Source organism: Opisthocomus hoazin, chromosome 4 (assembly GCF_030867145.1).
Source record: "Opisthocomus hoazin isolate bOpiHoa1 chromosome 4, bOpiHoa1.hap1, whole genome shotgun sequence".
Lineage (NCBI taxonomy): Eukaryota > Metazoa > Chordata > Aves > Opisthocomiformes > Opisthocomidae > Opisthocomus > Opisthocomus hoazin.
Genome location: NC_134417.1, coordinates 47,194,558 through 47,222,259, shown reverse-complemented (window position 1 = coordinate 47,222,259; position 27,702 = coordinate 47,194,558). Strand labels below are relative to the sequence as shown.

The 27,702-nt window shown below is 42.6% G+C and overlaps 1 protein-coding gene across 1 annotated transcript in view; it reads right to left on the bottom strand.

The window, feature by feature from the left end:
- The window catches only part of ZNRF2 (zinc and ring finger 2), a 62,203-nt gene extending 35,132 nt beyond the window's left edge, over positions 1 to 27,071 (bottom strand). Inside the window, exon 1 of the mRNA XM_075418920.1 lies at positions 26,416 to 27,071. Coding sequence (XP_075275035.1) covers positions 26,416 to 26,881 — 466 coding nt within the window. The 5' untranslated portion in view covers positions 26,882 to 27,071. The remainder of the gene's footprint in view (positions 1 to 26,415) is intronic.
- Positions 27,072 to 27,702: the final 631 nt, after the last annotated feature.

Below are 27,702 nucleotides of genomic sequence, written 5' to 3'. Positions count from 1 at the left end.
ATGAAAAGAAATTAAGCATTTCCCTCAATTTTGGAGAGAACTGAAAATCATATAGAAATAGGGAACACAATACAAACATTCTAAACTCCATCTGTTTTAGAATGGATAAGCACAAACAAGCACAAATCCTCCATCCCTGGAAACATTCAATGTCAAGTTGGACGGGGCTCTGAGCAACCTGGTCTAGTTGAACATGTCCCAACTCACTGCAGGAGGGTTGGGCTAGATGACCTCTAAAGGTCCCTTCCAACCCAAAGCATTCTATGATTCTATGAAATAATTTCTTCTTCTCAGCACTTCTTGATTTTGCACCCATAATCTAGAGGGGTTTTCTTCCCCAATTCATGCCATAAAACTGACACACACACACTTGTAAATTCCTTGAGAGAAACAAGGGATTTTCTCCTGCATGTTCTGATTTGAAGCTCCCACAGCACTCAGTGGAAAAGGGAGGGATATATAAAGTAGGCAATAAAAACAAACCTGAAACTTTTTTTAGTTAAGGAGCCCGTGGAATAATTAGAGAAGATATGTTTGGCTAATATTTCATCTCCTCAGCAGAAACTTATGAAAGACAGAATCTTACTACAGAACTTCTTTAGCTCCCTTCATCTTGGTAACTGGGAAAGTGAGATCTTCAGCAGCAATCACTGAAAAATAAGGCAGTACAGAATGAAGAAGAGAAACTGAACCAGGCACATTTTCTTAGTCATAAATAAAGCCTTTATCAACTGCACAACTTCAGGTGTCTAATACCAAAGTAAAAGAAACATGTGATGATGATTATAATTGACAGCTGCACATTTTTAGAAACTGAAGAACAATACATACAACCATTAAAAGAGAGAAAAAAAGCCCCATGCTAAAATATCTTGCAAACCAAAAGATGAAATTGCAGGTGGGAAAGACTGGTGGAAAGACTGATTTCACCTCTCAACACAAAAATGAGAACAACTGTTTTTAGAGGAACAGCTTTTCAAGAGTGGTATTTTAGACCGATGCAAATAGCCAAAGGGAGGAGGAGAGACTTTCTTAGCTCCACCTCTGTTTGTAGGTGGGTGTTACCCCCCCCACCCCATCATACATAGGGACAAGGTAGATGAGAGACTGCTCAAGTCTCCTTCACCCAAACTTCTAAAGAGTTTATGTGCTTTCAAGCTAACAAGCATAGTAACAAAAACAGTTTTTAAAGTGACTTGGTAAGCTATTAATTCACTCTTTAACTTACTAATTTATTAACTGCATTTCAGACACATCACACCCCCTAGCACAGATCCATACCATAAGTTTCTCAATGGAAGAGAAGCAGTTGAAGAGAGACAGACAAGTGTAAACATAAACTTCTGTTGGGAGTTGCATTTGGTAAATTTAAAGGTAACACCAAACCTTGGTTTCCATGTAAGAAAGGCTCCACATACACCCTAAACCCAAATGATTTTAGATTTTGGCTTACTATGTTTGAGAAATATACTTTAGATTAGGGACCAAAACCACTGCATATCCACAACGCTTTCCCTATAAGAATATTATTAATTTTCATAGCATCTTTCCCAAGGGAGGAGGGCAGGGGAGAGAACCCAAAGGAATGTGCTCTCTCTCTTCCATACAGGTGTGATGACTTCCTTCCAAACTCTGAATCAAGGGCAGCAAAGGAAAGAAACTTTTCCTACCTCTCACCTCTACTCATCATCAGATCTCCGGTGGCCAGACATAAAGCAAGGTCCCCACCTAACCGTACTGGCAGAGTAACACCAGTAGTATGGGAAGAAACTAGCCCATCACCCTTTCCAAAGCAGCACTCTCACCACTTTGGAGAAATCTTGTGGAGATGTGTGGAGGATAACAAAATTGGCAGTTAAGCCAGGCTGGACATATTTTGGGGCCAAATCAACTACCTTATTCAGGATGGAAATAGCCAGAAGCCTGGTCAAAGGTTTAGGGCACAAATGTGTTTTATTTACACATGGCAGACACGACTAACCTGTCAAACAAGCTTAGTTTTCGCATTACTAGATGATGACAAATAACTCACTGTAAGTCGGCTCGGAGGTCTGAAAACTTTATGCAGATTAAATGCCTTAAAACTCCTACTTTGGAGATACTACATATTCCCATGGGGATTTTCTTCTTAACTATTATAGTTAAAGGAGGAAGAATTCTTCTCTCTCATTCCCCATCTCTTCTCAACCTATAAGGTTTTTTTTTTTTCTTTTTTCCTTAATTTTCCTACCCCTTCAATTTTCTCTCATTGCCTGGAGCAGTATTTTCCTCAAACACCTGAAAACTGTCTTTCTGCTCACCACTTCACAATGAAATCTGGTGAAGACAGACAGGATAACAGCATTCTACTGCCAGAAGTAAGCTCTTCCGGAGTAACTGAGTAACTTGGCAAGACAACTACATATTTTTACATACAGGGAACCAGTTTGCCTACAGCCCCCTCCCCTTCTTCGCACTGTGACTAAATTCACTACTTTCAAAAATCTACTATGATTAAAGAAAAAGTTTCCATTAGAAATCACATAATTTAAAGGGAAGTATAGGAAGAGCTGCTCAAAGATCAGAAGAAAGAATGAAGTCCTATTTTTTTAAAATGGACAGACATCAATATCTTGAAAACTTGCACTGTACTATGCAACAAATCTGATTAAAATTACATGAAGCATGATAACAAGAGAGGAGAGGATGGCTACACCATGCTCAGAGTATTTTTAATGATAGCCAAAAGGGAAGAGGTACGATGTGAAAATGGCTGAATAATGGTTGACAAGGATGACTAAACCGAACATGTGAACCAGAGCATCTTGTCGGCTGCAGAGAAGTCTTCTGAGCATACTGGCGAAAACGCATACGAAGTCTTATGAAAAAAAGAAATGGGAGAGACAAAGTAAACACTGCACTGAAATGCAGCAGACAGTAACAAAGGAGCAAGCCCTAGGAGAAGGCAGCATCTTAGAAGACAGCGCAGATAGCGATGCTGCTTGAAAGCATGCAGAAGACAAAGTCTCTCGGAGAACCTGAAAACTATTACTCTACTACACAAACAAGGCGATAATGGAGACCTGAAAAGCACAGCATTTACAGACAATTGGTCTGTGGTCTACAAAGTTTTTACCGAAGTAAGTGAGGGTAAAAAAAGAAGTCCTCACTAAGGCAAAACTTTGTAAAGTCTGATTTAGTTGAAATACTTACCAATAACCTACTTGTTCCTGCAGAAATAGAGGTAGCAGTGACAAAGAAAAAAAGGGGAAAACCAATCAATGACAAAAAAAGTCAGAGTACAAAATATTAAAGATTACAACTGGGAAGAATATATGTAAATAAGTTAAATTATTACATGGGATGTTCTCTAGAGTTTAAATAGTAATTCTAAACATAATAATGTTTCATTTTTTGACAGCAACATTAAATTATATATCAAAAGTAGTTATAATTACATTTATCATTCAGTATAACAGTATAAGTACAGTTTCAAGAAAGTCAGGGACAATTGTTTCAAAGCATACATGCTTTCTTGTGCCTTTCATCTCATTTTTTAATCACATATACAAGAATTTTTACTACTTTAGCACAAAAGCAGGCTTTCCTGCATTATTACACTCTATATTTTCCCTCTTTAACTCTCAAAATAACAGTCCTCCACAGAGGGCACCAATTTATTCATTCTGCAGGGAAACATCTAACCTATAGACTAATTTACTTTCATTCACTTGAAATTGGTGAGGGTAGAGTAAGTGTTTGTTTATTTATTTGGGTTTGGGCTTTTTCCCAGAGTAAAGGTACGGCTTCTGAATAAGGACTGAGCTCAGTAGAAGAGCCCAGGCTGAAAAATACCGTTCATCCTCAGCACGAAGGAATTTTGTTTAAGGAGTAAATTTTAAAAGCACTTACATCTCTGCTTATCATAAAGCAGCCTTCTGTTTTTAAATGGAAAATTCAACTAAAAGAAGTTCACTCTGCATTGACCCCTCTATTCTTCCAACTTGGAAAATATTTACCTTAGTGTATGGACTACTGCAGAAACTAGGATGCAGGTTCATAACAAGCCAGAGAGAATCTTACGAAATGGGGAGAAGATCAAGCTTTACAAAACGCATGATTTCAGAAAGGTGTACGTTGGAACTGGATCACTAAATCCTTCATTATTAACAGAATTTAAGTGTTTAACATGAATTCTGTACAAATTCTGATAAAATGTGAGAGCAGTTTCTTAAGTTTGAGTGATAAGCATTTACGTATTATAATGACTAGTTTTGCAAAAGCTCCTCTTCATAAGACAGAATCTTTTAATAACATTTGGGGATGTACCATAGTGAAGAAAGCATGCAAAAAGCCTAATAAGAGGAATGGTGAATAAGATGCATAATTGATTCATAAAAAGCTAGAACTGAACCCAGAAAGAAATAAACCTCCCTACCAAGTTTTCTTAACTATTGGCAGGAAAAGCTGAAGAAAATCAAGTTATTGACTTACATGCTTTAAACCTATCAATCAGGACAGGTTCATCTCTATGTACAGTCTTTGATCTCTGCTAAACGAGAGTACATAGCACCCATACTATATGCTGCAAAACCTTACAGAACATCCATAAATAGCAAACCAACCAAACTTTCAAATCATGTGCCACATCATTCCTACCACAGCAGCTAAGTCAGCAATGTAATTCTTGCTTTTTCCTGGTTAAGATGCCACTGTCTGAACAAACTGTTAAGAAATATTTTGTGTATTACTCACATTTTAAATGACCTTTGTATAGAATGCTACTAAGTATTTTCTATTTTTCTCCGTTTACAACTGCTGCATTGGTCCAGCAGTCAAATTGTTGAGAAATTTGATTAGTAACCTATTTAAAACATCTAGGCTTTGAAGAGAAACATCTTGTTTACATTAACCAGATCATGCTAATAAGATGCACATATGCATGCATACACACACAGAGCATAGGCTGTAAATAAGTTTTAACAGGGATGTGCAGTTGGAACAAGTTAGTTAAAATGACAGATATTTTGACTTTTCAGCGGTTTGAAAAATGAGAGAGTAACTCAAATGCTGTTACTTACCCAATTACAGCATTTACTTAAAGAAGTAGATGCTTTCATTGCTTTACTCATGCATAGTGCTACTGAAGGTAAAACGAACTACAACTATTTAAGAAGCCTGTTTTGTTCTTCACTCTTCAAACAAAAATCATGATTTGTCAATTGACACACGTAAGCATTATACATAAAAAAGGAGACACTGTCTTGAGTTTGTTTCAATAGCGAGACAGCATGAAACTGCAACATGCTAATAAATTATATTTGAATAAGAAAGGGGTGTTGGGTTTTGTTTGGGTTTTTGAGGAGGTTTTTTGTTATGTTTTTTGTTTGTTTTTTAAACAACTGACTAAAGAGCAATCATAGTTATTATTCCTATTTCAGGAATGCCCTTATAAGATCAAGATCATAGTGTGCCAAGTGCTGCAAACATGTTTGTTTGCCTATATTAGTCCCGCCTCCAAAAAGCTCACTCTAAAATAGACAAGAAAAAGCGATGGTTACAATGCGAGCAATATCTTCCTTATCTATACTTAAGAAAGGCAGTCAGAAACTTGCCCTAGTTTACACAGGAAGTCAACACTTCTCATAAGTCTCTAGGTGTCACCTTATATAAAAATGCCTATTTGCCCACAATGACACTGAGACAAGAGTCACAGAAAAAGTAAATCATGACATGAATTTGCTCTGCCTTTCCATGTAGCGCTGCCTTCTTAACCAGAGCCTTACTAAATGAGTTAGCAAGGCTCTACCACAGATCCCTAAAACCAGTGACTAAACAGTTAAAATATAAAGAATAAAATGCTAAAAAAAGACAAACAAAAAATCTGCTTTTGAAAGAAGAAGAAAGTTCTTTCGAACAGTTCTTGAAGGCAGCATAAAGGATGTCAGATTTTGAGCCTCTCGGCTCATTCACGTGTTCATCCCTTCACCGTCCTCCGCTGTCTCTTGGCAGCACGCTCTCCCCTGCTCTCACTCCCCGTTCCTGCGTGTGCGTGTCAGCTCGTGGGAACCAGCCCATGCGAGCAGGACTCACAGCTTCCCCAGTGGGACACTCGAGCAGCCTACTGCACCTTGCTGTATTAGCCCGCCTGCCAGCAGTGTGTAAGACAATTCAGAGACTGATAGGATCAAAACAGCAGCTAGAAGGCAGAGACCAGTAAGGTGAACTTAAGTAAACCATTCCATGATATAACTCAAACAAAAAAAAACACACCAAAAAACTGTGGACTTCTAGAACAACAGAGAAGCTAATGAAGAAATCACCCCAAATGTGTACTTTATACATACCTCAGCAGCAAACAACTTATTTAAAGGAAAAAGAACTTCCACAATGCATATTAAACAACCCCAAACCTAGGCATTCTCAAACAACTAGGATTTAATTCGTTTCCGATTCTCACTTTTTTAAAGTTTAAGGCACTTATTAAAAAATAATTTATGAATCTTCCATCACTTTAGACATCTAAAGTCCTGAGGTAAGACTACTCAGCACTACTACTACTACTAAGCCAATGCCAAAATTATTAGAGACAGATTTGTATCTGTTTTCCCATTGTAGTCTTTAATTATACGTTAAAAATAACTTAGAACTTCCAAAAATCTTCTGTGAAAGAAACAATAGATCTTGAAAGGCACTTTTGGTTAAACAAACCATTCTCCGAGCAAGAAAGATTTTATACTGCTAAGTATTTGGGTACTGAAGTGTCACATTGTAACTTTTCACTGACCCGTTTTAAGACCTGCATAGAATTAACATCATTTATGGGCATTTTTCTGTTTCAAATTCAATCTCCTCCTTTATCCAAGAGCAGCACTCATCCCTCGAAAACACTTCTGTTTCGGTAGACAGAAGATGTACTTTCAAAGTCTCATAAAATAAAAATCTCCATGATGCTCTTGAGGGATAACTCTCTCGCACATAAGGCTTGTTACCAATTTTCTAGAAGGCTTTCTTATGCTGGATTTTCGGAGAGGTCAAAGTAGCTGTTTCCCACATGGACACCAGCTTAAAACCACTCCGTTCTAGGAGAAGCCCTCAGAAGGCAAGTCCATTGCACACAGGTGAGTGCAGTAACAGCAACTGTGACAAATTTCAGTGTGGCCACCAACAAATTAGTGAGATTAAGCCAGACATAAGACATCAGCTCTGGTGATAAGACAGACTTGTTCCAGTTCTTCCACAGTACACGCTTTCCATATTAAGACTACTGAGAAGTAAGCCACAGGCATGTACAGGACAGCCTCTGCCTCTAGGCTTTGATGTTTTATCAAGTAATTGTTTAAAGTTTGCCTTTAACTACCATTTTCAGGAACACCTAATAAAAGCTCCCAAAGGAAGCCTGACATTCCTATCAGTCACCTCAAAAGCACGCTCCTCCTCTGCCTAGCGGAGGTCTTGCCATACCCCTCCCTTACAGCTATTGTACGAAATCAGAAATCAGTAAACTGGGAGATGTGCCAATAAGAGAAACCTACTTCTATTGGGTTTTCCTTGAGAAGCAGCAATACTCAATACAATTCCTGGCTTTGTGCAATGAGAATGCATATCTAAATTTCTGCCTTTGCTTTCCAGCACTCCGTAGACACTGTACCATTCATTCTATCAATCCTATAATCTACAGCAGCAGTTTCTGGTTTGGAAGACATCTCCCCAGGGCAGCAGGCAGGCTACAGAAGACTAACAGCTGTCTAATCTTTCAGGGAGATCCTCCAGCTCTAGGGCTGAAAAATGAATGAATGCTGAACTTGTTCTGTGAACAGAAGACTTTAGCCTGACGTGCTGTCTCTCTGGTACTTTCCACAGAACACAGTAGGGCAGAATGAAATTCTGCCCTTGGTGTAAAACCAGTCCTTAGCTAAAACCCTATCAAAACTGTCCAGAAGCTGGCCTAAAAGGAAAAAAAGTAGATGCAGTTGGAAGGGTTGTGTCATACACATGGGAACATAAATATTTTACACACGAGAATATGTTTTCGGGTAGAAGTCAACACAAACCTGAAAACTGCCCTTCTTCACTGTTACGTAGGTAGGACAATTTTTAATGACATCAAACATTCAAAACAACATTGAAAATTAAGCTCTTAGTTAAGAAATGGAGTTCACAGCACTTAACATCCACGTAATGACTTCCAGAAAGAACAAGAAAAATTTCAACTCATTCACCAGGTATCTACCTGCAACAAAACTCACACAAGCTGCACTGAATCTTCAGACACACTAATCTTGTTACACTGTCACCTTGCTACTCTAGAACCATACAGCGACAACATTTCAAAGGGAAAAAAAGTTCATCTAGGCTCTTAAAAAAAAATAAAAATGAATGTTTGAGATGCATTTATGTCAATTCAGCATGTTACTCGACGTACAACATAGGCTGGATTATAAATTCTGCAGCATGTCATTGTCGCTCTTGACCTAGTCTGGTATCTCGCTAAGTTGAGGGTAGTACCTTCCAGTAAAATACGACAGCAAGGTTTCTGGAATAAATTCAAAGTTCTAAAAAGACAATACAGTCTTCCAGTCTCTTAATATTCTGGCAAGAACACATATACACAAATCTGAGTCTTTAAAACAAATTTAGACAAAAATTCTGATCTCAAATATATTGACATGGACAGCTACAAAGCTTTTTTTTTTTAAATAGACAAACAGCTTGCAGCTTTTATAAATTGCTTGTGGACAGGAACATCTTCTAAAGTACCAGTTATGACAACTCTTATTATCAATTCCTATTCCCTCAAGAACAGTTTTACAGAAATAAATTGAAAGTGATGCAAGGAAAAAAACCTCTTAAAAAACTACTAGCTTTTGTCTTGCATTGGCTAATCTGCTAAAGTAGGTTTTAAATTAATTTAAATGTAAATGTACATGGTGGGTTCCAGCCCCAACCGTGTCCCCCCATCCAAGCAAATATGAAGTGTTTTATTCACTATCCAATCTCCGTATGTTTCTGTAACTACTCAGGGAACAAACCATTCTTATAGCAAACCTAAGAAATCAGAATACCAGGTAAATAACTTCTAGAATGTCACTTCAATAAAAAACCTTTGACTTATAAATAAAATCATATTATATATCATCTCTCCAATAAAGCAAGTTTAAAGGGAGGGAAAAAACCAAAATATTAAAAAGTGGAATACAACCCCAGAAATACCCAACAGCTTGCCACAGTTCCCAGATACATGGCAGAGGTCCAACCTAAACAAAGCAAAGTTACCCATAAGTTAGGGACAGTTGGAAACACAGCCTTTCCAGAACATTGAGGAAACTATAATACTAATTTTGTTTAATGATAGCATTTCCATTTTTCATTTAGAAGTTGAAATGCATGTATTCTAACAACTGAAACAACAAAACCATTTTCTTTTCATGCTGAAATTCACTTGATTTCTTCCAGTAGGGAGGGAGCATGAGAAATGCTCATGGCTTCCTTTTTTATTTGTTTAGTAGTAAACTGAATAAAGCTGCCACTGTTCTTACAGAAGCTAGTGTAATGGTAGGTATTATACTGAAAGGTCTTCAGCATAAAAAGGTAATAATATTTACTTAGGATTCCCACCCCTAAGGAAAATCCTGCAAGACATTTGTAAGATAACAGTAAGTAGGAAAAAAAGCACATACTATCTTAAATAAACTGCACTTAACAATAGGCAAAAAAACCATTCCAACCACATAGCTCTCTGCAGCAGGGTCATAAAAAGAAAGGGAAAAGGTCACTGAAGTATTTACAAGCCCTGTTTTCACACATGAATCAAAGTATTACTGTGTTTTCCATCTCGGCTTTGAAAGCCATTAAGTGAAATTAAATATTTACATGTTTTGTTCTTTTCCCTCCACACAAAAGATGGATCTTATCTTGTTACCTCAGCATTACTGGATGCAAAACTATCCCTTTTCAAAAGTAAATATTTCAGAATACCACCTTCTAGATTTTAACCTCTTGTCAAGAAAAACTAATGTTCTTTCAAAAGGTTAATCTTTCAGTGAGCCTCCTACTGCTCAAGGCATCTCTCTAATACTAATTCAAAACATATCAGAAGTTTCTCCAGGTTTTTAAACATTTAAGGTCAAGTATTCTAACCATATCATTTAAAAAAAGTTGTGTCACACACAGCGTCAAAGAAAACTGAACAGACAGTGTGATAACAGAAAGGATCTGGATAACCTGCTTTTTCTACTTCCACTTACTGGAGGGAACCAAGCAGGGAAGTCCAGTTGAAACTACAAGACTAACAAAACTGTTAGCAGAAAATGAGAAATAGCTCCAGAAAGTCGTTAAGCCACGTGAAAAACAAACAACAGAGACGAAACTAAGAACAAGGAAGCTAGCTTAACAATGTTTGGGAAAGCTGCGACAAGAAACCTATTTTCTAGGATAAAAGCAAACAAATAGATGAAGACTGAACTTCCAAAACCCAAATAAGATTAAAAATAGCAAATAAAAACCCAACACATAGGAACTGTAGGTACACAGGTCAGACTTAGAGTTACAAACAGCCTTCCAAGCGAAGGCTATCCGGTCTACCCTCAAGGCTGTCACAGCTGCTTTCTGTACCACAGGGAGCTGGGGCAAACCAGAGTCTGCCACAAACTCTTGGTCTTTTAAACAGGGTCCAGTAGCCCAGCCAGAGAGCTTTGGGCCAGCACGAAACGCACCATCCCCGAAAGGTCCCTGCTCTTACCCCCGGCGACGGCCGGCGGCCCCGGGGGCACCTGGGGGGCTGCGGCTTCGCCTGCGCTGTCCAGGCCGCGGGTGCTGAACAGGCCTCCAGCCCGGGAGGGGCTCGCCTGGGCTTTGGGGTTTCCCTCTCTTTGGCTTCTACAGAGCGTGCATTCAACCATGAACAACTCATTCTTGATTATCAGTCTTTTGTTAATCCTGTTATTAAGTGCAGTTAGCCAAATACCACAACAGTGACACAGATAGATACATTAATACATGAGGTCTGCCTTCTGCAGCCAGCCCAGAGTCAAGCCCTTTTAACAGTTTTTACTCTTGGTCTTTCGGCAAGATTCACAACTTAAAGATGCAAAGATACTAATTTCAGTTTGTGTAAGGGATAATGAGGTACACATAAATGTAAAACCACTGAAATTCCCCTCTATTTCTACAGCACTAGTGCCAATTTGTATACGCAGCAACAATTCTACTTCTGCCTGCACTTTGGAAAGATTTTTCGCAGCGCTATCAGATGCTTTGAGTTTGGAAGAATAATTGCAGCTGGCTTTCTTGTTTATACAGGAAGAAGCAGCTCCAAGTTTACTAACCAACACAAATAGTAATACCAGATAACTCTCTACCTAAGTCTGTTGTTAACAAATACTGTTACTAATCTATCCTCCTGAACCTGGCCAGGCAGACAGTCACTGACAGAAACAGCAACTTAAGACAGTTACGTTATTGTCAAATGTTGACTGCTACATTGCCACCCTGGTCCTTTTTTGTCAGACACATCTAGCGAGTAAGAGCTTTCTACAGGCCTAATTCAAAGTTAGCAGATATAAAAATTGAGAGCTACTAAAGGTTAACAGTGCAATAAATGCCCTTTCAGTTACATTTCAAAGCTATATACATTGTTGAAATTGTATCTGATAGCTAGAAAGACTGAAGTACAATTAAAAAGGAAGAAGAGCCCTTCATGCTTGTAATGAAGAAAGAACTGCCCATTAATAAAAATGCATCAACTGCAAATTTCTGCACTAAAAACTGGGAATCAGTTGTGAAATAGTAATTTGCTTATTAGGAAGTTTTCCAATGGTAAAATTAGTTGTCAAAATAAAATACCCAAGGAAATAGATGGTTTTCCATTAAGAAATTAAGAAAGAATAGATAAACATCATCTGCTCGGAATGGGCTAAATCCAGCTGATCCCACATCCCAGTGTGAGGAAGGAACTGTTAACCTCAAGGTCCCTTCGAGTGCTATGATCATCAACAAAGAGACTTTGACCCGCACATCACTCATTAGAATTAAATCTGTTCTTGTAACCCCTTTTATGTAAAGTTTTTGGGGAAAATATATTGTATGCCTACTAACCTAAAAACAATCATGAAAATTAATTTATAATGTAGAGAGCAAGGCCCATTGTTTTCCAACACACTGTGTGAAAAAGGAAAATGCAATGTTTAAGTACTGCATAACAATAACTGACGGTAATAGCTGAAAAAGTATCTTTCCTCTATACTTACCCCTCTGTGGACAAGTACTTGCAGTGATATTCCTAATCCTCAGGTACAGGGCTCCACTGTCATACCATTCATTGACTTTCAGTGTTAGGAAAGCACCCTTAAAATTAGCTTGCAGATAGGTTTATAGCTCTCTGCAGAAATTCCTTAACAATTTAAAGATGTGAATAGTGAGATTACAGAAAGAGCTCCTTTTCTTCAGAGGAAGGAATCCTTGTCAGTTTTATACGACAGTTCCTGACAAATGAGATTATGCTCTTCAAGGCAGATTTGTGAGTACACCAAAAGTTTTGCATGTGTGAGACTCACGACTTTCCCTTGGTCAAGGAGGACTGTGTGAGGGATCGCTTAAGTGATCTGGATGTCCACAAATCCATGGGCCCCGATGGAATGCACCCACGAGTTCTGAGGGAGCTGGCGGATGTCATTGCTGAGCCACTCTCCATCATCTTTGAGAGGTCCTGGAGGACAGGAGAGGTGCCCGAGGACTGGAGAAAGGCCAATGTCACTCCAATCTTCAAAAAGGGCAAGAAGGAGGACCCAGGGAACTACAGGCCGGTCAGCCTCACCTCCATCCCGGGAAAGGTGATGGAGCAGCTTATCCTGGAGGCCATCATCAAGCAAGTGGAAGAAAAGAAGGTTATCAGGAGTAGTCAGCATGGATTCACCAAGGGGAAATCATGCCTGACCAATCTAATAGCTTTCTACGATGACATGACTGGCTGGGTAGACGAAGGGAGAGCCGTGGATGTTGTCTACCTTGACTTCAGCAAGGCTTTCAACACAGTCTCCCATGATATCCTCCTAGGGAAGCTCAGGAAGTGTGGGCTGGATGAGTGGTCGGTGAAGTGGATAGAGAACTGGCTGAATGGCAGAACTCAGAGGGTTGTCATCAGCGGCGCTGAGTCTAGTTGGAGGCTGGTAACAAGTGGTGTCCCCCAGGGGTCAGTACTGGGCCCAGTCTTGTTTAACTTCTTCATCAACGACCTGGATGAAGAGTTAGAATGTACCCTCAGCAAGTTTGCTGATGACACCAAACTGGGAGGTGTGGTAGATACACCAGAAGGCTGTGCTGCCATTCAGCGTGACCTGGATAGGCTGGAAAGCTGGGCAGAGAGGAACCTGATGAGGTTCAACAAAGCCAAATGCAGGGTCCTGCACCTGGGGAGGAACAACCCCATGCACCAGTACAGGCTTGGGGTGGACCTGCTGGAGAGCAGCTCTGCAGAGAGGGACCTGGGCGTCCTGGTGGACGACAGGTTGACCATGAGCCAGCAGTGTGCCCTGGCTGCCAAGAAAGCCAATGGGATCCTGGGGTGCATCAAGAAGAGTGTGGCCAGCAGGACGAGGGAGGTTCTCCTTCCCCTCTACACTGCCCTGGTGAGGCCTCATCTGGAGTACTGTGTCCAGTTCTGGGCTCCCCAGTTCAAGAAGGATGAAGAGCTACTGCAGAGAGTCCAGCGGAGGGCTACAAGGATGGTGAGGGGACTGGAGCATCTCCACTACGAGGAGAGGTTGAGGGAACTGGGCTTGTTCAGCCTGAAGAAGAGAAGGCTGAGAGGGGACCTTATAAATGCCTACAAATATCTGAAGGGTGGGTGTCAGGAGGATGGGGCCAAGCTCTTTTCAGTGGTGCCCAGTGACAGGACAAGGGGCAATGGGCACAAACTGAGGCACAGGAAGTTCCGTCTGAACATGAGGAGGAACTTCTTCTCTCTGAGGGTGACGGAGCACTGGAACAGGCTGCCCAGGGAGGTTGTGGAGTCTCCTTCTCTGGAGATATTCAAGACCCACCTGGACAAGGTCCTGTGCAGCCTACTGTAGGTGACCCTGCTTCGGCGGGGGGGTTGGACTAGATGACCCACAGAGGTCCCTTCCAACCCCTACTATTCTGTGATTCTGTGAGTAAAGCTGTCCTTGTAGTGTTTTAGCTGTACCAGGAGCTTCAAAACATTGTACCTAGTACATTTATCATCACTGCCAGAAAGAGCACAAGACTAAATATGTCAGAGAGAAACTACAGTAGGGAAAATGCAAGAAAAACAAGGTACTGACTTGAAGCTTTTCTTTCTTTCCGATTTCATTGTGAAGTTTGATGTCTGAAATTGAATTACAAGTGTGTAATTCTGTAAATTTACAAATGGGTAAGATAGAAACAGAAAACTGATAGGATTAGAATTCAGTACGTTGACATTTAAGTACCAGGCTTTAACACCTTGTGCTATATGTACAGCACATTTACCCAGTTAGATCTTTGAGGAAGCAAGTTTAATCAGTTTTAACTTGCATGCACTTCAAAATTCTGCTTATGAAAAAAGTTACATCATGATTTTCAAATCTGGGGAAATGCAAGTCAGAAAAAACCAAAAAATTTCATCAAAATGGCCTCTCTTCTTTTTCATATAGAACTAATTATCTATTTCAGTGTGTTTCTCTTCAGCATTACTCCTCCATTAACACTACAGATATAACTATTGCTAGATAAAACTAGGATAGCTCAATTAAGATCCAAATTAAATATAATACCCCAAATTATGTCTTTCTTGGGAAAAAAGTCCTAAACTAAGACACTGATGTTGTTCAAAAACAGAAATAATTTAAAAATCCAGCTAAAACAGTATTTCTGCAGATTTATTTTTGTTTCCAATAGCACCTTCAGTTACTCATACAGGTGTTGCAAGTAAGATGACTCATCGCATAGAATACAGCAAGAGGGCAGAGAAAAGGAAGAAAAAAGGAGATGCTCTCCATAAACTATACACACACAGTTCTAGTGCGTCACAGGATCACAGTTTAAGAAACTGGAAAACAACTCTATCAGCACACATATCTGTGCATCCCGATTCCCTCTAAGAGTAATGCCACAAACACCACCATTCCATACAGACTTATCCCCCTCCTCTCTCTTGCCTACAAGTCTGGCATCCTTTTCAGAGGATTTCCTTTAAGATTAAAATTTCCTGGGGTGCTTCTGTTTTTCACTCGTTTTAATTCTGCATCTGTGTGGACAGTGTCAGGCCAGCCACATGTTGAATACAAACATTTGTTTTTAAACATATTTTAAAGAATGCTTTCATGCTACAGCTAACAACATTTTACAATTAAGAACAGGCTGCCACAGACACAGGTGTTAAACAGCCCAGAAATAGTCCAAATCCACAATGAGAAAACACAGAAAAATAAGAGTCCCTAGAGGTGCATCTTATAATCAGTATTTTGCAGCACTGTGTAAAAATGCAGAACATTTTACAAATATTACAGCTAAACAGAAGTAGAGACATTTGACTATTTACAAGCATTTAAGAGCCTTCCTCATCTTGACAAAATCACTTTTGTACACTTACCCTGCAAGCTATGGTATTTTTTGAGCAAAGCCAGGGGAAAACCAGAATAATCCCCAAACTGATATCACCTCATCTAGACCAGAATACCTTCATGTCTCCCATTCTCTGCTCATTGTATCAGAGCTGTAACTAGAGTAATTTCCACTATTAAAAGGCAGCGTGGCTACACTAGCCCAGCACCCCGTTTCTCAGCACAGATAGCCATCCACACGCACCACCAAACCAACAACACGGCTGTATAGCTTTTCAGACTCAAAAAGCCAACAACACTCAATAACATGCTACACCCTCATTCAATACCACAATACACCCTACACCTGCCATTTTCATTAGTTAACTAATGAGCTATTAGTGGAATGGCAGAGATGGAAGGAAGAACCTGTGGATAGGAAAGTACAGGAACCAATTCTCCAGTACACTTCAACAGGGATCCACTTCATTTTTGGATGATTTTGGCTACTTCTAGCTTTGCTGCTAAGTACATGTTTTTCATCAATAAAATACCAAAATAAAACATAAAATCTGTATGCCAGTGTTTTCATCAGTAAGTTAAAATTCAGCTAAAATGGAGGTCGATATCATTAACCCACTATTAAAAATCAGGCCACAGCCATACATCAGCAAGTACTTTGCAGAGAAAGACTGCCAAGTCTGTTGTGACAAATACAAGGCAAGCCATACTTAGCATTGATAAAGACTGTTCAGAGTATAATTTTTTTCAAGAGTTGAAAAGTCTGTAGGAAAATTTACAGAAATTAATTCCTACTGACTTTTCTAGCACTGCTAAAAGCAAGGACTGCAGCAGCACTACTGGATATTTTTTGCTCTCTCACTTAATAAAGTCAAATACTTTACAAGTTTTAAACAAAATTATTTAGCCAGTGGTCAAAATCACCTTGACCAAAGAGATTACAGCCAGCCAATCCCTAAGCAAGCATCACTACTGGCCAGAACTTAAAAACTGGAATAGTTTTGACAACCACTTCACAACCTTACGTTCCATGACAACTTAGGCTTGCCTTTTCTGTGTGGATAGGATCAATCTCAACACTGCTGTCAGCCCACGTGGTCTTCATAAAGCTTAGTTCTAGCCCACTTTTCACAAATCAGCAGATTTCCCCAACATATTAAACTGTTCAACGTCAAGAAATTACATCATCCGAGCCTAAAACTCTTTCGAACATTTGTTCTGAATAAAGCTTTAAAGCAATATACATTTAAAAGGTTGATTGCCTGCACACGTGTAGAGGGAAGTCATATCTACCAGCCCAGCCCACTCTTGCCCTCCAGCTCCAAACGTGTTCATCATTTCCGTTTGATTTCGTCAAATAAATGCAACTGTGTGCTTTACAACAGGCACGGTGGAGACACAAAGGAGAATAACCTGGGCTGAACACATCATTCCCCACACTCGCACGACATAAAACACATTATTTACATTAGCCTGCTTATTTCTTTGTTTGCAGCAGCACTAGTCCCACATTTGCAAGGAACATTTCCTCGACTCCCTAAGCTGTATGCTGTCACTGGATCTTGGCCTTACCAAGAGCGTGAAAACCGAAGTTTATTTGAGCACACAGTTCATTATGCTAGCAATGGAATCTGTATTTCCTCCAAACTGGAAGCTACTTCAGTACTGTATTTTACTTCAAAAGTCTTTTAAACACTTTGTTTTTTCACTTCCATGGTTACAAAGAAACCCAGTATCATCTGTCTTTCAAAACGTTATCATTTACAAAAACACACAAATTCACAGACATGAGACATTCAGATATAAACTAATCCAAGGCTGAGCTGAAGCAAACATACAATTAAAGCTAACTGAGGAGTAATACAATTCTGCCCTTCAGAAGTGTGGCAATGCCTGTACACTTGTCATCTAGTATCCAAATGTCAGCACAACTGAATTAGATATTCAAAGGGTGTTTCTTTGATAGCATGCAGTCCTTTTACATCTGTGAATTTCATGCTGTTTTCATTCACGTGCTGTTCTAGCAGATCACTTCTCTTCAGCCAGTAACAGCCTTTTGGCTCTAGGGCACGGGCGGAGCAGGTACTTTACGCAGCACTTTAAAAATATGAAATTAGTTTTATAATTATGTTTTATTATTTTGCAATTGTGATTTGTTAATAGATTCATACAGCTTTAACAAAAAGTGGGGTTTGTTTTGTTCTGAACTCAAACAAACAATCCGCTTGTCATATATTCAGTACTATTTCCAATCTGTCCACATTGATCTGACTACCTCTAACAACTATACCCACATGGATAAGGGGGAAAAAAAACCCAGCCAAAACACTCAAACCAACCCTAATTGACCACTAAGGTTGAAAAATCACACCACTGAAAAATTAAAAAGGTCTAGAAGAAAGTTGCATAGGTAACCCTGTATTTGGGCACTTCACACCTGAACTAAGTAACACTGACTTTCAGGACGCTTCATCAAAATCACCTCTGAAGAGGAATCATGATTATCCAGTTTAAGAGACTATAGGAACCCTAAGCTATGTGCTGCACAAGCATAATAAATCTTCCAATATTCAGAATGTAGCTGTGCGATTTTAAACTCATTCTTCTCCAAGCACAGCAAAACACCCAAGAAAATGGACAGCAAATCCTCAAGCCTGCCATCTTTAGCTACTTCATTCATCCTTGCTTTAAGCTACTCTAGTCCTCCTTGCTGATGCAGCAAAGACAATGATAAGAAAGAGGACTGCCTCATGGTGAAAGCAGTTAAATGACCATGGAGAACTGCATTTTACTATTGTCGCTGTTCTTCATATTCTGGAGATCATCCACCACTACCTCTCTGAAATTTGTTTAATTGATGATGCTCTGTTCTGTTTCGTAGGGCCACAGCATTTTCTCATGACAGGCAAGATTATTCCCCATGCTGGAACTTCAATCCCTATTCATGCTCAAGAACCAAGGAGAAGTGATGTTCTTCAGTCCACAAGAAATAAAACTCCTGATAGCTACAGGAAGTCAGGATTCAACAGCGACATGATTTTCATGGAACTGTCTTAGGGTTCTTGGCAGTGAGACAGTCTATTTTGTAAGTTTTCTGAAAGACTATCACCAGACTGGTCCAGATTTCATTACAAAATAAATTTTAAGATTCTCAAAATACTGTCTGTGTGTTCAGGCAATCCGCAGAAAGCACTTCTAAGCAGACCTTTCTTTTGCGGCACATGGAAAACTTCACCAGTTTTAAATTTCCTTCATGAAGGCCACATCTGTTAGAGTACACCATGACAGTTTTTATTATAGCAGTACAGAAGAACTGCATTTAGATTACGCTCAGCACAATTCAGCAAGAACCCATCCTTCAATTCGGTGTCAAATTCAATACTCAGATGCATCTGTATTTTAATAAGACATGGGCCCCTCCCCTTTTTGCATTGAGTCCTAATAATTTTTAAAATGTGGTAAGTGTCTTAACTATATTTCAGCTCAAGCAAATGTATATACAACTATACTTTATGAAAAAAAATTTTCTGGGAGAATCATAACTAAAGCTTCCTTTTCCCCACAGAATAGCCTTTATGCCTATTCAGACAACATGTGAGTACTGATATAACAAAGAACATAATTGTCTAGTATTGGTAATACTCCAGATGCTCAACTAACCTCTCATACCTAGAAACTCCACCTTCAATTTTTAAAACTGTAATGAAATTGCAGTATAAATCAATCTGACATAGTGTCTTCTTATGGTAGCCCAACTAGGAAGTGTTTTGGAACAGCACTGGTTTTAAAAGCCGTTTATAGTTAAAATGTTGCTAAATAATTGCTTTATATAAATGACACTTCATATAGAAAGCCAAATGAATTGTAACAGCTCATTTTTCTCTTGCCATTATTCTCAGGTGAATTTATTATAAGTTACTAGAAGACATGCAAAGTGCATGCCAGATGAGACCTCTGTATTTATAGCACACTAAGTCAGTCAGCAAACAGAATCTACTAAAAATATCCACAATGGTATGCAGCACACACCCACCCTTTGGGGACTATTCACAGGCTGTGGTGGTCTGATTTTCAGACAGAGCAGACACAGAAGAAGAAAGCACCCAGGTAGGTCAGTTCCTAAAGTTGATGAAGAGTAACGGAGTCAAATCCCACCCAACTCTTCGTATGCTGCTTGGCAGGCAGGCAGACATCCTGAGCCCTACGAGATTTTCCTGCATGCCTCCTGATCTCTCCAGGTCAATACTATGTAATTTCCACGCAGAAAACAGAAGCATGTTCTGAGTGAAAGCGAGAACCAGCCTCATTCTTTCTATGGCTCACCCTCCCATTTTTGCAGGCATCAGGAATTTGAAGCCTGCCAAACAACAGATGCCAAAGAGCTCTGGATGCACACCAAGACATCCGTACGAAAGTCACAATGGCCATTTACAATGGAAAGGTGGCCTTGGGAACATAGGAACTTCTTTAGGAAATATCTAACTAGAGAGTAGATGGCAAAAACACTTTCCTGGATCTTAAGAAGTGCTGTTCTGGTTTTACTCAGGTAACAGGTTTTTACACAAATTGTTTTCTTTTGATTGATAAGATGCATGTCTTTAAAGATATTCCAAATTAGAAACTCAGAGCACTCAAAGGTTTCTCACTGTTTCTTTTCATGCCTGAACACCTGCAAGAACATGTTCCATTACCACAGTAAGTGAACACAATCTGTTGAAATGACCATACGTTTCTCCCGGAACTAGTTAAACCATTAATGAGCGGTAGACACACTGCAGAAGGGTCTTGAAAATAATACAAATTTGGTTCCTGCATCTGCAAATAGCAGGGAAAACCTACCCAAAAATCTTCATAACATTATTCAAAACTTAAAAAGTTTCCTGCAGGGCTAAGACAGCAAATCAAGAACATTTACATGATGAAGTGTTCCATGGGCAGCTGGCAAGAACAGGAGAGGAGAGTTTACCCAAACAGATGGGTAAGCAACGTGTTTTAAAAATAGTTTTGAATTTCTAGCAGTGACAAAAGGCTTTCTTTGTAAGACAAAGAAATTACTCTGGAGGTTGTTGGAGACTAGTCTGAAATTACGTGAGAGAACATGAGGAGAGGCACACTGTCAGGATATCAGGGTTGGATAAGTATTCAGAAGACATTGAAGAGGAAGGCTTTTGTTTGAACTGGCACTGCAAAGGCTCAATCAGGTATTATCACTGTCTTGATAACCAAAAGAAATATTTATCTATGCCATTACAGTTAGGTTGTTTCCTTTTCTCCAGACCTCTAACTGTATACATTTCTCCCCTAAGCGCAGTGCTGCCATTTGTATTATTTGGCTTCTCCTAATCCCTTTTGTTTACCAGGCGGGAGAATAAGAAAAAGCAGTCCTTCAAAGATCCTGTCATTCACCCCAGTCTTTACTCCAGTGCCCCAAGCCTCCCATCATCACAGAGACCTGTCTCCACCTGAAGGGAACGAAACACAGCTCCCAGGGGCTCCATTAGCACTATCACTTATTTTAGCACATTTGTCCAAACACGTAGCATTTGAGACTAAAAGCAGTCTCCTGAGCTGGAGTAGGTGGTGGACTTTCTGCTACTTTTTCCTGTCCCCTTCTTAGGAGAGTTTACACCTCTGCTGGAAGCCAGGAGCTATACTCTGCCCGTTGTATGCCAGCAGGACAACAGTAGAGCCCATTAAACACAGGGACAGCGAGACCCTGAAAAGGGATTGGAGCCTCAGACCCATCTGTCAGAACGGCTCTTTCGAAACTCCTTATCAATAGACTTCTCCTTGGACTTCTTTCCCAGCATGCCGGATTTTTCAATCTGTATTTTGGTTAACGGAATGCCAATACATTTCTAAAACCTCCCATATCTTCAGAGACTGCAAAAGGGACTCTCCTCTCTCGCTTCGGAGTCAGCTCACTGGTGCAGCTGAAAAGGAGGCACACCTCCATCTCCCCCCCCCCAGTCTGTGGTTGTTGTGAAATTACGCGTACGCACGTGTTTGTGTTTCTCTCAGCTTTCAGACTGTCTCCATTTTAATCTCCTTCTACAATCAGCGGAGTTCAGCCAGCCTCTCATTGTTATTGCTCTCATTTTTCCAAAGTGGGCAAACATGGATATGATTGTGTTTCACTGGTGCGGTCAAGTGAACAGAAACAAATCAAAACACCAAAGCAGAGACAGCCTCTTACCTTTCACTGTTCTGCAGCACCAAAACTATCTGAAAATGCACATTTCTTTTTGTATTCACAACAGCAAATAGCAGTGTTATCATACCTCTACAAAAAGGCAGAATTTGTATGGAAAAGTTATAGCCTTTATTAGACTAAATCCTTACACTCTTTCCTCATTCTGAATGGTTAGGAAGCAATTTAGAGGAATATATATTGTATCCAAGATTCACTGACCTTCCTCAAATGTCAAAACAAAAGTCCACCTGCCAGGAAGAGAAGGTATGTCAGGTGGTACCAAGGCATAAAGGCTGAAACCGCAACAGCAAGTTTCACTGCTTCTAGCCTGACTCGCGCACAGAGGACACCCCAGCAGTCTCACTGCAAAGCATGCTTCCCAACACTGCTCCCAACTCAGTGGGGCAAAGACCTCAGAGCTGCAACTTTGGCTGGCAAAACAGGAGCAGCATTGCAGTCTGAAGTGTTTAGGAGTTTCACAATTTCTCAAAGCAATAGTACTTGTGTGATGCTGGGAGAGAAGGACAAGGAAGTGACCAAAAGACAGTCATAACCCGCTCAAAAAAAGCTGTGAGAAAGATGAAGAGAACTTCAAGAACATATTCAAATATACCATATAACTACACAGATCAGATGGAAAACAAAACAAGACGCAGCTCTCTATGCAATTTGAGAGACATCTAAAAAACTTCTTTTCTAAGACTTCACATCATTCTTCTACCGATACCTGCTTCCCACAACCCAACAAGCAATTCAGGTTATAACCTGAGGCTTTTGTGAACTTTCTTCTATAGAATGAAGAACTCATTCATTACTTCTACCAGCTATTATTGCAAACAAATGCTACTATAACATACATGTAAGGTTCTAGCCATACTGTGTTATGTACGTTCAGTAGCTGGTGATAAATCCTGCACTGTAAAGTACTTCATAAAAAAGCCTGATCTTTATTTGCCTTGAGAAGAATGTAACAAGCTTCCTTCTCCTAGTAAAGTTGAACACACGCAACTTCGTCTCCAAATTATTACGCCAAGTCTTAACATAGGCCTGAAAGCTGTCAACAGTCGTATCTGACAACACTATATATTTAAAAGCCTGTCTGTATATACGTCACACAAAATTGTATATGACTGTATACAACACAACCTGAGATTTTGTATAATACTTGTACGGTGTCTGCTCAATCAACTTGAACGAAGAACTGATGTGGAAATTTAGAAGACTTAATATGTAACATTTCTGCTATCTTCAGCTGAATTTTTACATATTCTTCCCTAAGAGACTTTTATATACAAAAAAAAAAAAATATTTAAAGGCTTTATTGTTGTCTTATAACAAAATTCCCAAGCAGAGATTTAAATCTGAACACCAGAAGGATACTTCCACTAGGTGTTTTCACCAAGAATTCTGCCTGTTGTGACCACCCAGAAAGAGGATCGCAAACATGAAGTAGGTTCTGAGGAGCTGTCAACATTTTTGGTAACAGAAGTAACACATCAGCAGTCACCCAAAGCAAAGAAAATCCTGAAAGACCCTCCAGTTTTAGCTGAACCAATTGCTGCAAGCATCATTGAGGGAAACAAGCTATATTGTAACTACAGCAGTAGCTTTGCTCCAGTGCCAGCAGCCTAAGCAGGAACACTTACTGCCTAAAAACACAGTGGAAAAACTTAACTGTGGATCTCGGGGCCAGCTCTTCTACACGATGTTCTTAACAGAAGGTAAGAATATTTACTTTGGGGCTGGGAGCGAGGGGAAGTCCCGTTCACTGAGGAACAAAGTGGGAAACCACCAGTCGAAATTCCCGGTGAGTGTTATCGCCTCAAAGGAAGCTGGAACTTGGCACCGTGTTGCAAGAAAGCACTTCAATGTCACGTGCAGGTTTGGCTTCTGCATCTGGGAGTGCCATAAGGTCTTACGGAATTCGGGTCTCGCTCTGCTTAATGCTGCAAGCCTCCTCTTGGAGAGGAACAAAGTTACACACGTATGCATTTTTTTTTGTGAGACCAAGGCCCCAACTACTCCGTGAACTGAACTCTCCCTGAGATGAGACATAAGGTTATATAGCAATATTTACTCTGTTCTACTTTGATCATAAAGGAGCCTGAGGTCAGACAGGAACACCAGACCCTCAGAGTTAAGAAAGGCTGATGTTACCACCGTTCCTATTAAAGAAATATAGAAGCTAACTGATCACACTTCCAATATGATAATATAATACTTTTTATATTCTCATTCAAATGGCGCATTAGCAAGTGTAGTATGGATTTAAGTATGTTACATTAGAGAGTTAATATTTATACATTACTCCAGCATGAAAAGCTGCTCAGTAAAAGTGACAATAGAGTGTAATTCACTAATGGCAAATTGATTACAGTGATTTAACAAATGCAACACCCACGTGTCACTGATTGATGAAGCCAAGCAGTATGCCTAAAAAAATAGATAGTTGGAGATTCAGTTCAACTTATGGAAGTTGTTCTTGTTGTTCTTTTATATTTTAATTTTTACAGAAATGCTATGCTAATCCTCAAAATTCATTTCAGCAGTTTTCAAGATCAAAAGAAACAATTTGGCTAATTTGCAAGTTACAAAACAAGGGAGGGGACTTCAAGCAGGCCTATGATACAGAAGACAAATGCCAGATACCACACCTAGACAAGCCTGAGCTAGTTACCATCAGGACAAAAACAATGCTTCAAGTTATTTTTCACCATGCTGATGCTACCAGTGTATGATCTCCAGTGGGTCTACTTGTTCCAAGCGTCTAGTTACTATAAGGAGTCAAGGAAACACAAAGCATGCAACTAAATAAGGATGCCAACATTCAATGTGATGTGGAGTAACGTGTCACTGATATCACTGAATATTTAAATTGCAAAAAAGGATAATGTTTCAGATGAGGCCTTCTTCACAGATGTTGCAGTATTATGATTAAACAGGTATTCATCCCGGTAAGAAATACTAAGATTTCTAGAGCAGAAGCAGCAAGTAGATTCACGACCACCTTGTGACCACATAAGGACAGCATATTTTGAAATGTGCAACTCAAACTCCTAACATACGGCATCCCTTCTTTATTAGTCAGTAGATGAAGAGAACGTACCCCTCCTGGTGCTTTTCCTGCACTGGGAAAAGCAACAAGCTTTCTATCTTTTCAGCCTGTATCCTCTTCAATAGGCCAATTTCAGAGATTCGCAAAAGACAAAGTACGGTGTAGTACAGCAATTAACAGGTTATTACGTGCCATAGAAAAGCACGATCAAATTCAGGGTTATTCTGAGCAGACCTTCCTGCAAGTGAATAAACAGTTTCCTAGGTTATTGATCCTCACCACTGCATTTACATTTAATCCACTCCCTCCTGGCAGCACGGCAGGTTGCAAGACAATGACCAAAAAAGTTTTTACCTTTGAGCAACAACTGGACGGACGTTTTAGTGTCTCCCTTGCGCTCAGCACGAGCCGCGCCACGCTCCGTGGTCGGGCACCCTCGCATCACTGAAAGCGACGCATGCACCCTCCTACCCCCACAAGCTACCGTGACGGTGTAACGAGCAACCTCGCAAGAAAGCGCTCCCACTGAGCAGCGTGGTGCTACCAGCATAGCTCTGTTTTCTTTCCCGAGGGCAAATATTCCTTTATTGTAATAGGGTTTGACAGCTTTCCGTTAATGTTCAACCACTGCGCTGGGAGAAGGCGGTTTCAGATCTGGGAAGAAACAGCTCCGGCACCTTGGGGTCAGGACGCTGGCAGCACCCAGGCGGCGGGCCCCGCGACAGGAGGCTGGGGCTGGAGAGAGCCCTGCCTCGGCTGGGCACGGGTCGCGCCGCAGAGAAGCAGCAAACCCAGACTGCTACAAACGGCATTCACTGAGGGACTGACTAGAATGCAGAAACGTAGGAGCGTTACGTTAGTCTCTTTGCCAAAGGAAAGCTCTCGGGGAGGTTGGTATTTAGACAGGTTACAATACGTGTATGTTAGATTATCAAGAGAACGAATCCACTAAAGCAGTCACCTCGCACCTTCACGTTTCGCTTGCACCAACACCGACCTTTAGAATGAGCAGCGCTGCCAGCAGCCCCGAAAGCAGCTCACCGGCAGGTTTGGAACGTCCGGGCCAAGGCAAGCCCCGCACCGGCCCCGCTCGCCCCAGCAGGGCGGGAGGAGGAGCAGCCGCGGCGGCTGGCTGCCCGCGGGGCCTGGGCGCCCCGGTTAACGGGGCTTCTCCCGCCCGGCCCCGCTCCGCTCTTCGGGCGGGGGGGATAAACACAGAAACTTGCTCTAACTCCTGCTTCTCTGACTCGGCTTTCTGAACCCACAACTCAGCGAGAGGAAGGAGCACCGGCCCCGTATTAATCAGTGCCTAAGGAGGGGTCTGGTCCGATTTTAGAAGGAACGGCGGAGGCGCATGATCCAATTAAACTCTAATTATGTAAGTGTATTTACACAGGCGCTGATTGCAGCTATTAAGAGTCCGGAGCCGCCGGCGGGAGAGGCTCCGCTCCCTCCCCGCCGCCCCGACCTCTCCCCCGAGGGGCTCCTCTCGGTTTTAGCCCCCCCCATCTCTCCTTACGAACAGCGGGAGACGCTGGCCGCAAAGCCCGGTGCCCCTCCGGGCGGGGAGCCGGGAAGGAACCCCCCTAACCCCCCCCCAGCCCGACCCCGCAGCAGCCGGCCCTTACCTCCGAACAGGTGCGGCGAGAGGTGGGCGGGCAGCGAGCCGATCACCAGCCGGGGCCCGCCGGAGGAGCCGCCGCCGCCCCCCGCGGTCCGCTCCCGGCCGCCCTCCTCCGGGGTGCTGCTGACCGAGTCCTGCGAGCCGTAGGGCCCGCTGCTGTGGGGGATGTTGAAGGCGGACTGCGCGGCCCGGGCCCCGGAGGCCGCGGCCCCCCCTAGGGATCTGCTCCTGGGTGCCGACCCCGCGCCGGCACCCCCCGCCGCCGCCGCCGCTCCTCCTCCAGCCGCCGCCGCGCCGCCGGGAGCGCCGGGAGGCGCCGCCGCCAGGTGCGCGAACCGCCCGCCCGCGCCCGCCGGGCGCCCGCCGGTCCCGTTAGCGCCGCCGCCGCCGCTGGAGGAAGGCAGATCCCCGCCCGAGTACGCCCGGGCGCGGCCATTGGCGGCGGTGGGGCTGCTCTGCTTCGCGCCCATGGTCCCGCCGCCTTCCCCGCGGCGCCCGGGGGGTGGCGGGAGTCCGGCCCCGGCGGGGGCGATCCGAGGCGCGGGTCGCGGGGGGAGAGGGGAGCGGGTCGCTGGGTGGGTCGGTGTCGAGAGGGGAGAGCCGCCCCGCCGCGATCCGGCTCAGCTGGCGGCCCCGGCGCGGCCGCTGCTCGCGGGTCTGCGGCGCCACCACGAGCTGCTCGGCACGGCGCGGCCGCCCGGCCCCGCCGCCGCGCCCGCCGCCGCCGCGCCCGCCGCCATCCTCCGCCGCTCAGCCCTGCGGGGGGCAACGGCGGCAGCAGCGCCGCCCAGGCCGCTCGCCCGCCCGCGGCGCGCCGTGCCCCTGCCGAGGGGGGCGGGAGGGGGCGGGCACCCCGGCGCGGCCGCTCCTCCGCCGCGTCGCCATCATGGGGGCGGCGCCAGCGGGCCGGGCGCGGAGCGGTTGCGGCGGGAGCCACCGCCTCTCGTCCCCCGCCCCTCTCCTCGCGCAAGGTGCGGGGCAGCACCAGGTGCCGCGCTGGGGCGGGCAGGGAGAGTCCCCGAGGCGGGGCTCCGGCGGGCGAGGGCCGCTCCTGCCCGGCCGGGCCGCGCACCGGCCGAGGGGCGGAGGGCCCGGCCCTGCGCTCCCCGAGCCTGGGTTCGGCGGGGCGGCTGGCGCAGGGGCCGCTCGCCCGCCTCGGCAGGGAGGGAGCTTCCTCGGGTCGGGGGCGTCCAGCCCGGGCGGTTTGCTGCCTCTCCCGGTTCTCTTAACTAATGCAATCTTAATCTTAACTAATACACAAAGTTTTATGCAGCGTTTTGTACTACACATA